General features: G+C 41.1%; 1 protein-coding gene across 1 annotated transcript in view; it reads right to left on the bottom strand.

The window, feature by feature from the left end:
- The window catches only part of grm2a (glutamate receptor, metabotropic 2a), a 25,758-nt gene extending 15,714 nt beyond the window's left edge, over positions 1 to 10,044 (bottom strand). The window contains exons 1-2 of the mRNA XM_088423002.1: positions 9,453 to 10,044; positions 477 to 1,201 (exon numbers count right to left, since the gene is read on the bottom strand). Of these exons, the coding sequence (XP_088279128.1) occupies positions 477 to 1,004 (528 nt within the window). The 5' untranslated portion in view covers positions 1,005 to 1,201; positions 9,453 to 10,044. The remainder of the gene's footprint in view (positions 1 to 476; positions 1,202 to 9,452) is intronic.
- Positions 10,045 to 12,372: the final 2,328 nt, after the last annotated feature.

The following is a 12,372-nucleotide window of genomic DNA, read 5'->3' on the forward strand; positions in this document are numbered from 1 at the left end:
ATTTGTGGATATTTACACAGCGAATTTCCAAGTGACACGCTGTCCTCTCTCACAATGAGCTGAGATTACATACATGCTAGAGCCGAAGACCGGAGACCCAATTAGCAGAGCTTTCATCACATCAACGCGAGGGAGCCGAGCGGGGCGCTGCCGCCTCTGAGAGTAAATCTGCCGTCACTAGTCATCCTGTCAGCCAAATCTGCGCGCAACATCTGCAGCATGTCAGCCTCTGACAGCGTCGCTGCTCAAGTGTGAATTACCAAGGAAGAAAAAGGCATGCTCCAAATCAGATCAGCTAAGCAGGTAAACAGATCCTCTCAGTGAAAGCGATAGTCATTACCAACCCGTGTTAACATCTCGCTGGGTGTAATTGCGTGTGGGACTTCAGTCCAAATGGACACTGTTAGGATCATCCATCATGGTTTAGATATTTATACAGATATAGATATAGATTTTGATGCACTATGAGCCTGTACCTGAATAGAAACGTCGCTGTAAGATCCTCCAATAACTCCAGAGATGGCCAACGGGACTTCATCATGGATGGCATAGGATCCGTCGGGGCAGGTGTACTCACTGTCGTCCACTTTGGTGAGCGAAGCCCTGACGAACTCGAGAGACTGCTCGAGAGCGTAAGTGTCTTTGGAGCAGGTGTCCAGTATATGAGCTCCTAAACGAATCCCGGGCAAGATGCGCTCATCCCTGTTGATTTCATCCAGAGCGAGCAGCATGGCCTCCAGTCGCTGGATTCCTCGCTGAGCGTTGATCTTGCCGCAGTCCTCGGCGGCCTCACCTTTCTGGTGCACGGGGAAGAGACCGCCGATCATCAGATCTCCTTCCAACGTGATCTCCTTTTTGGAGTCCGTGTTATAACCGACCGCAGGCAAGCCCTGGCTCGCCCGGGCTAAGAGAGTCATGCATATGACCGGGAGGAGGGCGTGGGACAGCCAGCGGGGTCGGGGCACAGGGCGCACCCCCGACACTGGGGAGTTCCCCAATGACATATCCCTGGCCTGAGCAAGGTCCGACTGTGCGCTTTCGGTGAGCGTTTGATCGGCTTTGGATGTTGAAGCAAAACGCAGCCAGGTGCGGCGCTACCGGATCTCACTGCACCGCTGTTTTTATTCTGACAGAAGCCATTGAAAGCGTCGGTGTGATCCTCTTCCCGGGCCTCCTCTTCTGTGCGTTCCGAGATTAAACCCTGCGGATCAAAACGGAGAGAAAGTCACTCCCAGTCTCAGATGTAACACAACAATTCCTTTGTATTATTGTGGCTTGCACAGGCAAGCGCATTGGGAGGTTATCAATACAATCTGAGGAGAAAAATATTCTGAAGTATTTGAATTTTGCTCTTGGCCAGGAAATGCAAGATTTACATTTTTGTTTCCATAGATAAAGACGTTTTTTTTTCCTAGTAAATTCAACCTCAGCAATACTTTGTTTTACTTGTAGTGTATGTGACGGATGAAATTTAGACAAATGTTAATGAAACAAAGGCCCCGTTGGAGTGTTCTTATAGTTAAATATACCATTCATTAGAACGAGAATTCTCGTAAACTCTTCTATTTTCACATCTTAGCTTCTGCCTTCTCCACCCACAAGGAGCCTATCAGGTTATGTCAAACACAATGACAGTCAATCAGTGTCCACTGCAGGGTGTAATTGACCTGGTTTCCAACCCCTCACCATCTCATGCACAAGAAGCTCAAAACGGATAAAAAGGAATCTAATCAGCATACAAAAAGAATGAAGACTGAAAATCAGATTAAAATGATTAAGACAATAATACTATAACTCTGAGCGCAATTAATTGATTCCAATAAATCTCTTAGTCGGCACCACTAATGAATTTATATGCTTATCAAGCACAACAGTTAGGACAAAAAATGAGCACTAAAAATTAAACTTTAGCAGGGACCTGAAGATATATGCACAAACTAAGCATTATTTATGTACAGCAGGCATGTCCAAACCCGGTCCTCGAGTGCCACCTATCCTGCATGTTTTTGATGTTTCCATCGTCCAATGCAGCTGATTCAAATGATCAGGTTTGTTGTCAGGCTTCCGCTGAGCTTGCTGATGAGCTGATCACTTGAATCAGGTGTGGTAGGAGGACAGAAACCTCCGAGACATGCCGCATAGGCAGCCCTTGAGGACTGGGTTTGGACATGCCTGATGTACAGTAACAATCAAAAACTTGAAAACACAACCAAAAAAACAAAAGGTCTAAATCACATTAGGAGGCCAAGAAAGTTAAGCTATTAACTCTGAAAATGCACAGATGTGAATTGAAAATTATTCGCATCATGACTGAAAAAAAACAAACAAACGTGCAAAGATTGCAAAAAAAGAACACAATTTCCAAACCTTTGACTGATATTTTAGAAAGTAGTGTTCCATGCGTAGCTAAAGCAGATCCTGTTAATACACCGCCGAGGCGAAGGGGTGTTCTTTGTCTTTTTGCGTTAGTTGCCCGCAGTCCCCGAGGCTTAATTACGCTGTAGGTTGACTGTGGGTAAAGTTTTATCAGAGTAAATCATTGAGCCAAAAGGATTTGACTCATCTCCAGCAAATCTCAGCAAATCAACTTGACAGACACACAAACAACAAAGTCAGTTCACGGATGCTGAAAAGGGCGACGTGAAGGAATCATCGGCGTTGCAAAAAAAGCGAGCCGCCCATTAAACCAAAATAAAAACTCAACAGGAGTCAAAACCGCAGACAAGATTCTTTTGGGGTTTCCTCTGTTTTTCCCGTCTTCCTCCCTCTGCCCGTTGTTTCCATGGAAACTTGCCGGTAGATGGAGAGGGTGAAGCGCGAAGTGGAATGCGGACCAAGACAAGTTGGTGTGTCTGGCCATGCGTGTTGCTCGGTCCTCTGGGGGAACTGGCAAGCATGCCTTGCATCAACTGGCCCCACTCCAGCTACCCCTTCTCATCTTGTCATTAGTCCAACGCCTAAAACCCACCGCCATCACATTTCTTTGTTTTTTTTTTTATCCTTACGTTTGCTCTGTATAACACTCGGTTCTCAAGTCCTGGGCTTGGTTGCATGGTTAAGATATGGTTATAAAAAGTGATACAAATTGACAGCATGTCAATGATATCTGCCCTGTGCTAATATTGCCTTGGTTATAATTGCTGTGACTATCGATGAGTTCCTCTCAACAAAAGCCCAACTCAGTTCCCTCCAATAAAAACCTATAGGCTCCCTACTGCGACCGAGTTGAACAGAAAAACTAACAAACAGCACAGACGACTAGACCAGCCTATTTCTTCTTGCCTGGCGGCTCGCGTGCTACTTTTAATGAGAAATGAGAGGTGGCATCTTGCATTAGACAAAAGAGTGTGGATGTCAGACTTTTCATTTGCTCCCTCAGCAGCTTGTCAACAAGTGCAAGTTCACGGCGTAAATGGGTCAAGTCGCTTCTACTTCCCTCGAATACAAAAGCGCCAGCAGACGCCAGTGCCAGCCTTGTTACACAAGAACATTCTTTAATGTTTGGAGTACAGGATGCGCACTGCAGCTCCGCAGGAGCTTTGTCTTATTAGAACACACAGACAATAAAACTGAAACTTGGAACATTGTTGACAAGATATATGTACCTCCATGTATCATTTAACAGGGAATCAAATGTTGAATTTGAATATCAAAATCTCATCTATCTATCTATCTATCTATCTATCTATCTATCTATCTATCTATCTATCTATCTATCTATCTATCTATCTATCTATCTATCTATCTACCCAACCTCAACAATACTTTGTTTTACTTGTAGTGTATGTGTCAGATTAAAGTTAGACACATTTAGGCAAATGTTAATTTAACTGGGTTGTGGGACAGGCAGTCGGGAAGGAAGAGCTGACCATAGATACTGTCGATAGATAGATAGATAGATAGATAGATAGATAGATAGATAGATAGATAGATAGATAGATAGATAGATAGATAGATAGATAGATAGATAGATAGATAGATAGATAGATAGATAGACAGACAGACAGACAGACAGACAGACAGACAGACAGACAGACAGACAGATAGATAACAAAGGTGATGTGCTTGAGTATGTTAGTTGGTTCCTCAAGACCTCAAGCTTCAAGAAACAACAATTACAAAAAGATTTGTGGTTGTCACATTTGCAGCCTCCTTCCCAAATGTCTACACCCCAGGAGGCCTCCAAGCTCACCAGTGGGTTGTTTTTTCTCTTTGTCTTTGTTCACTCTAACGTCTGTGCACTTATTATTCTGTCTTAGTGTTCAGGTTTAAAGGAATTGTCTCTTTTCTGCTACAATTCTATATACGCATTTTGGGAGGATCTCCCAATTTTAAAATTTTTTGGGAGTATTCAGTGGCCAACATTTTTCCATAGTCTCACAAATTCCTCACTCACTCTTGGAACTAACTATGAATTCGATTTTATAGAAATATACCCTGAAGTGCCTTATAATCAAGCATTTCTACATGGTCATTGGGCTACATGGCAAATTGGACTCCCACCTTACTTGCTGTTTTTATTTTGATAGTTTTATATTGATATCTAACCCTAGAAGTTGTTTACATAAATTTAATGCAACAGTGGAGAGCTGCAGGACAGACGCGCATAACCATTGATATCGTGCACTTGAAATTATAGCCAAGTATTATTGTTTGTTTTTTGTTCTTGTTTTAACCCACTATATTTAAGATTTTTATAACATTTATAAACTCATATTTTTTAATGAATTTTCACTATTTTTCTACTGAGGCCCACTCAGTTACCCGCACCAAGCCAGCTGTTCATTGTTACTTTTACAAGCTTATGAGTCCAATAAACTACAAGAGGCTGGTGCACATATACATTTAAGACGCAATATCCAACCAAGGATTATTGCCTCCACCCCCCACCCCCCCTTTTCTCCTCCTGTGTGACCGTCTCTACTTTCTTCAGCAGATGGCCTTTTTTAATTCAGGAGCATAAATCCCAGCAGCCTCTTCCACACTTCAAGCTGAACTGTGTGAAGGAATGGCAAAAGTGTGTGTGTGTGTGTGTGTGGGGGGGGGGGGGGGGGGGGGGGGGGGGCAAGAGGAGCGGTGCTGAAACAAAGCAGCAGAAGCAAGTGGGTGGGAAAATAGGATGAGGAAAATTGAGGTTTGAGAAAGATGCTCTTGTTAGATTCTTTCTTTGCAAAGAGTTTGTATTTACCTCACTGTTTTATCCCTATCAAATAAAGCTTCATTCATTCATTCATTCATTCATTAACATGGCAATATGCCCCCCAGTTGTCGCAAACGTTAAGCAGGTTGGAGGTCATTTACCACGTGCAATGCTTCCACAGTTGAATGACTCAAAGATTTAAAAAAAAAATGCACGAGCTCCCTCAAATCACATTGCGTGCATGCAGAAAGAAAGACTGGTTTTGAGTGGGCGGATGGGTTAGCGAGAAGGGCGGATGGACGGATGGAAGACCTGCTGCTGTTGCGCACGTCATGCACCAGTGAAATGTCACACATAAGACAAATAATTGAAAAATGTCACGTTTGCTTAAACTGGCTGGATGAATTCACACCCAAATGATGCTCTCATTCTGTGCACTGTGTATGTAATTTCCCTCTTAAGATGCCGAATGACTTCTTTGGACCACTTTAAAGCTCTATATAAATCCAAGTTATTTATTATATCACACTCTCAAAAGTAAGCATGAGCACTTTATTCATTTTTCTTTATTTATTTATTAGTCAGTTGCCAAAAGCATCAAAAAGTAAATTGGGCTGAGGAGTTTGTCCATTTAACTAAATATGATCAAAATATTAGAATTGATAAGAACATATGTTTGTTTTTTTTTTCATTTCAATGCACATTGTGCCACAGGGTGTCTGTGGTGTGGGCAGCATAATAAAAACTACATGATGGTCAATAAGCAGCAGTCATTTCAACAATTCTTTACAGAAGATAAAGAATACATGCATGTGAAATCTATTATATTTGTCATGTGTGTTGCACCACTGTTTGTATACAAGCCATTGCTGCTTAAAGGGATAGTCTGTACCCCTTTTAACATTAACAAAAGAAAAAAACAACATGATCAAAAGAAAAAAGCATAAGGAATCAACTTTCATCAACTGTTAATTATTTTTTACAGCATTTATACAGATTATATTGACAGATTTTTTTTTTTTTTTTTAATTGCCGACCTTATTATTTACTCGATTATGGAATGTAGTCCGCTTGGGGAAGTGAACAGAATAAGAATTTCATTGTGCGGTATTACTATGCATATGACAATAAAACTCTTGAATCTTGAATTACAGCTTAGTCTAAAACAGAAAGAATAACAAGCCTATCAAAGGTACTGAAACTGAAAAAAAAGATGAAAATTAGAATTTTATTGCACTTAGATGTCACGTGACAAAAACTAAACCGTCAGAAGTACAGTACTGCTTTAAAGTGCTATAGCAGCAACACCCATGCTAACGGTTAGCCCATCTATGGTGTTTTGCATTGTTGTTAGCATCGGGCAAAACCAACTGTTTTATATTTAGCGTGACGAAAAATAAAAGTGGTCAATATAGGGGGATTTTATTTATATTATTTATGGTTCATTACCAAAATCCTGACTGATGAATCCAATTTCGTAATTCCACAGTTTAACAAATGTAAGTGAAAACCTAGCCTACAATTCAAAGCAAGGCATTGCGACCCTTTCCATGAGAAAAGTTGACAAACGGAACTTTTTAAAATGTCTCGTATCACCTCGACTCTTCTGCATAATATGTGAGCTGCATGAATCATAATCGACCAGCGTCGATTCCGCATCGCCTGCGGCCTCTGATCATCAAAAACCGAGAGATGCTTCCTGAAAATAAAGCAGCTGACCTTTTGTAATAAGGCCAAGGATACAATTAGCGACGAGGACCTTCAAGTTGAAACGGTGTCATCATCGCGTGTCTCTTCCCGGTTGCCGCGGTAACCACAGTATTCTAAGTCAACTCGTCGGATCCCTCGATGCCGGCCTTGCTTTCGACTGCCCCGAACCACGCGCCCCACCCCTTTTTCACACCCGGAAAAGCGGGGAATCCCTAGCAAGCGTCCTCCTTCCATCTCCTCCCAGGAGCCCCATCCGCCTTCTTCATCAAACATTCATCCTCTGGCTGTGTCTCGCTCGCATGGATCGTTACTGCAAGAAGCGGAACTGGTCGCAACTGTGTGATGGATGGATGGATGGCACGTTTGTTTCTGAGGGACGCACACCTTTTTATTGTCTTTTCCTTCTTTTCTTTGCATAATTCATCATTTCACCACTGCACTATTTCAGAGTTGTTTTTTTAATCAATAGAAATGATGTTCCTGGAAGTTACTGAAAGGTACATCATCTTGGAATTCAAGCAAACACCTTTTCTTTGTTGGGTTATCAAGATTTTGTTATATTTACGAGGTCATTGGGAATTTTACTGTGCACTGGGCTTATCTGATTGATCTTCGCTGTAGTCATTTTGAAGTGGTTATGTTGGAGAGATTACATGATCGTTGTGGAATAATAACAATTGTAAATTGAATTTTATTTGCAAAGTCTGTTGTTTTAATAGCATTTTAGCATCGCATAGCATTTTTAACAACAAAAAACAAAAGAAGATATGATCTGGATATGATCTAAAATTTTTCAGCAGCAAAACGTTTAAATTAATCTATAATAATCATCTATAATTAATAATATGACAAATAAATTATTTCAGGTACAATTTATACATTTAAAAACTTTTTTTCCACTTGTGCGCTGAAAAATGCATCACATGCATCTGCTCAAGGCTTGGGTAACGGCCAATCACTGCTCACCTTTTTTCTTGGTTTGATCATGTGATATTTAAAGCTGAGCAATGATTGGCATTTATATGAGCCTTGACCAATGTGCCCTTTTAGTCGACTGCAAGTGGGAAAATAAATCTTTTTTAAAGTATTAATACTACATGAAAACTAATGATCATCAAATAAATTGTATATATAATATTAATTATTTAAGACTGACAATGGCTAAACCAGTTTAGTATAATTTTTGTCTCATGCTTTGCCGTGTCTCTCTTTTAGGTTTTCGTTCCCATCTGTTCTCCCAAATGTGTCACTAATGTCAAGTTTTTGAAAAGGAGTAATTGCACCTGTTTAGCAACAAATTGCTTCATGTTCCGATTCATTTGCTCTTGATTCGAAAAAGTATGCAAATAAGAAAAAAACCTTCACCATGACAATTCAGTGCTGAACATATCCTTCATGTTTCCGTGTGAAAGTCTGATCTGCTCTATATTTTCCCTCATTGTTAAATTTTACAGTTGCAAGCCGAAGGAAACACATTAACAAAAGATGGCGCACATAATGAGATTTAATCATTCACTGTCAGCACACGTGTTTGAATCCACCAGACAGACTATATATAGGAAGTAATTCAATGGAAGATTTCTGCACCTTTACACCTCAATACACACCTCACTAAGTGTTAGTTCACGAGTTTCTCTTCTTTTCAGCCAATATGTTCGCACTAGAAGTTTGAACACTAATTATCGTATAAATGTATTTTTTTTAGTTCATCTATTTTATAGCAGGCACATTAGAGCATGATGAAGCTATATCAATGCGAGGATCAGTCATTGACTACAGCAGATGTTGCGTGGGCATCAGGTGCACAATAGAGCAATAAACACATGCGTGCAATCAAGTAGAGCTCAATAAGAGGGCCAATAACAATGCATAGTGTAGAAACCCATAGTTAAATATACAATATCTGCCCAAATAAATACATGGAAGCTGCTATGTCAAATAAACTCTTGCTATTAAAGTGAATCAAAATGTACAGAATGAGAGGGATTCGTTGACAGGTGAGCGATCCTTCTAAAAGTCTCTGGACGAATCTTTTTAAACGTAACAGGTGAAAAAGACAGCGGGGCTGGGGCTTCACATAATTGCAGTGGGGCGCATGCACTCGCTTCTTCACACGTTTAAATAATTCACCATAATCAACATCTCCAAGCGGCTCGACATCATTCCATACGCATCCCCTGCGTTATGTTCCGATACGGGTTTGGTCAGAATCACTCAAACACAAATATTATTGTAGTTCAATGATTGTGTTGCAATGTATCAGCTGGGGGTAAAATAATAATTTTATGAGCTCTTTAACTACTCAGCCTGCAAAAATAATTGTTCTTCTTTTTTTTCCATGTCTATAAAATAATAAAAGTTGAAACGTCTAAAGACCTTGTGTAAAAAAAAAAAAAAGTAAATTCAAGAGAACGCGATTATTTAAGGTAGCCTCAAATAAGAAGACAATCTCCGCAGTCCTATACGTCTTGTGCGTCATGGCAAGGATGAAGAGAAGCTTCACCAACAACCTGAATCAACTGTCTACTTTAGGGACTGTGGCAGAACTTGGCAAAAAAAAAAAAAAAGCATCATTTGCATGCATGCAGAGACTTGTTCTTACCTGTGTGGGCTTCCTCAGCTTCCAGCGGGCTGGACGAGCAGCGCTGAGCCGGCGCGCATCCTCCGGAGCGCCCTCGGACGTGCGGAGGGAACGAGAAGGTGGAAAAACAAGGAAGGCGGGCCAAGTAAGGAGAAAAAGAGAAAGAGCTGCGCCGCTGTCCGTGGTGCTGAATACGAAAGCCGCCCAAGCTCCTGCAGCCTCCTCCGAAGTCACATTTCACCCTCGACCCAAAGCGCAATCGACGCCCACTTCATTGATCAGCCTTTTCAAGAAATAACGCCCGGGTTGGGAATTGAACTGTTTTATTGCGCAAAATTGCAAAATTCGACCTGTTACTCCACAAGCTGTTTAAATGATCACTTGAGCTGCAGATGAGCGCACCCGGCAAGGTTGATGCAGCGAAGAGATCGTCATTCCGAGCGCAAACTCGGTCGCGGTGTAACATTTAAAAGCTCGGAACACACCTTAGCGTGACTGCTTGGAGGAGATGTTGACTTGCAAAGTGAGTCGCCTCCCTTTTTGTGCAAGCGGGATAGGTCTCTTTGGAGACAGCTCGTCTTTTTTTTTTTAATTTGGGCTCCACAAACACGTTGTGACACGTCATGGGAGAGTGTGAGGTCACTCCCAGATGGCCCCGGTGCGCGCATGGGTCGCACGTCCCACCCCCACCCCAGCCGAACATGCCACCCCACCCCAAAAATAAATAAATGCGGCTTCACACGCTCAGTAGTGGACGTCTGAAATGCGCACGTCGGCTTCCTTCTTTTTCTCCAGCCGAGATCTAATGAAATTAATATTTAACATCGCGAGGAGGCAATCATCTCCGTGCCCTGGAAGCTCCAAGACAGCCCAGTGGGTTTCACTATTAATTAAATCACTTGTTGGCCCACTATGTCATCAGCGCCTCTCCCAGACTGACTTTCAAGTTTAGCCTCAGGCCCGACTGGACTCAAGTGTGGAGGACATGCAGTGAGGAGGACACGTCGCGCGGAGGACACGAAGTGAAGTGATTAATGAGGACATATAGTGAGGACATGTTGTCTGGAGGATAAGTAGGGAAGACGTTTATGGGGAGAACCTGTAGATGAAGGGCGTGTAGGGTGCAAAGCATGCGTGGATTACATTTTGAGGACGTCCGTGGTGCCGCGAGATACGAGTGACTCATTTTAAGAGCTTTTTGATATCCGACGATTTGCTTTCTTTTGCGAGCAAATATTTGAGATAGTTATGACACGCCTTAAGTAATAGTCCGTTAAAGAAGGCGAGTTTTTTTGGTTTTGTTTTGTTTTTTTGTTGACGATTGGGGGAGGAGCTACGTGGCGGCCATTGGCCGCGATTCACGACAGGGGCGGAGCTACATGCTACATACACCCCTTGTCACTCTCTGGCCACCCCCACACCAAGAACGTTTTGATTTTGAGCCTTTCCTGCACGCACGATTTCTTAGACCCCCTTGATACCTGTCAGTATTCATATTATTCATATCAGTATTACTCACTGCATATTAATATTTAAATTAATCTGATAAATAGGTTTTAAACGGTAGCAAGGGGAGGCAGGTGCCATGTTTAACAAATGCCTTACCATCTTCGATGCCACCGCTACTGTTGGCAGTCAGAACAAAACATTAAAAAAACCAAACTTGTGCATTTAACTGTGATTGGTGGGAATCACAAACCTTGACCTTTTTTGTTAAACCAGTCTTAAATGTTTCTGTGACTGTATCTGATGAATTCAGGCGATGCGAATAACTGTGACAAGACAAACGGTTATTGCTTAAGGAGGAAGAATTGCAGTAGAAAATGTGATGTGGACATATTGCGGTGTGAGTGCATGACGTGTGGCGAGCATGCTGTGAGGATTTGTAGTGTTTAAAATGTGATGAGAACACACTGTAATGGCATGTAAAAGGACTTGCAATGTGGATAACATGCTGTGTGTTGCGGGCTTTGACATGTTGAAGTTTTGAGGCCATGTGGCGAGAATAAAAAGGATACAAAAAGGCTGCACAACCCTGTTCAAATGCCAGGTTTTTGAATCACATTCAAACATCTTAAATGAGAGTACACATACATAATCTACCAGCGTCTGCGAAACGTCTTGCCTTTCTCTGTGGAGTTTGCGTGTTCTCCCTGTGCCTGTGTGGGTTTTCTCAAGGTACTCTGGTTTTCTCCCACATTCCCCGATGTGGAGGTATTTTGGACATTAAAAATTGTCCATGCGTTTGTGGTTGTTTGGCTATAGATGCCCTGCCAATTGCCCTACAGCCCCAAAACAGCAGGCATAGGCTCCAGCATGCCTGCGACCCTAGTGAGGATCATCAGTTAAGAAAATGGATGGATATTTTTGGACGCGAGCATAGATTGAACAAGTAACAAACCCAACATTTGTGGGTCTTAATTTTTAAATCATTTTTTGAATTTCTAAATGATGTACAGTATATATTTTGTATGTAATATATAATTCATAATTATTTGTATTTTTTATTAATTCATTTTCAATAATTTTCAATAAAATAATTACATTCTTTGTAAGGTTTATAAAATAATTTTAAAATATGTTGAAGGTTAGTTTTTTTTTTCAAAAATAAATCCTGTGTAAAACGTTCAAGCAAAAATGTGCACTCATTTATAATCAATTTTAACAACTTTAACAGTTTACATTTCATTGCTTGCGCATAAATTGTTTGAATGGCACAATTAAGTTAATAGCTAGACTTTATACCAAATCTGATTGGCCAATATTTGCCATTTTATGAAAAATCGATGATAAATGTCCTATTATCAGAGCAATCAATAATGCGATCGATCAAATTATGTCTGGTTCGTATTTATGTATGTTTTAACATGACACCTTTTATTTGCACTATGGAGTTCACGTTAAAACATGGCAGAAATGCTTTATTTTATAAATATTAAAT

This window comes from Hippichthys cyanospilos, chromosome 9, assembly GCF_059441005.1.
Source record: "Hippichthys cyanospilos isolate Australia breed blue-spotted pipefish chromosome 9, RoL_Hcya_1.0, whole genome shotgun sequence".
NCBI lineage: Eukaryota > Metazoa > Chordata > Actinopteri > Syngnathiformes > Syngnathidae > Hippichthys > Hippichthys cyanospilos.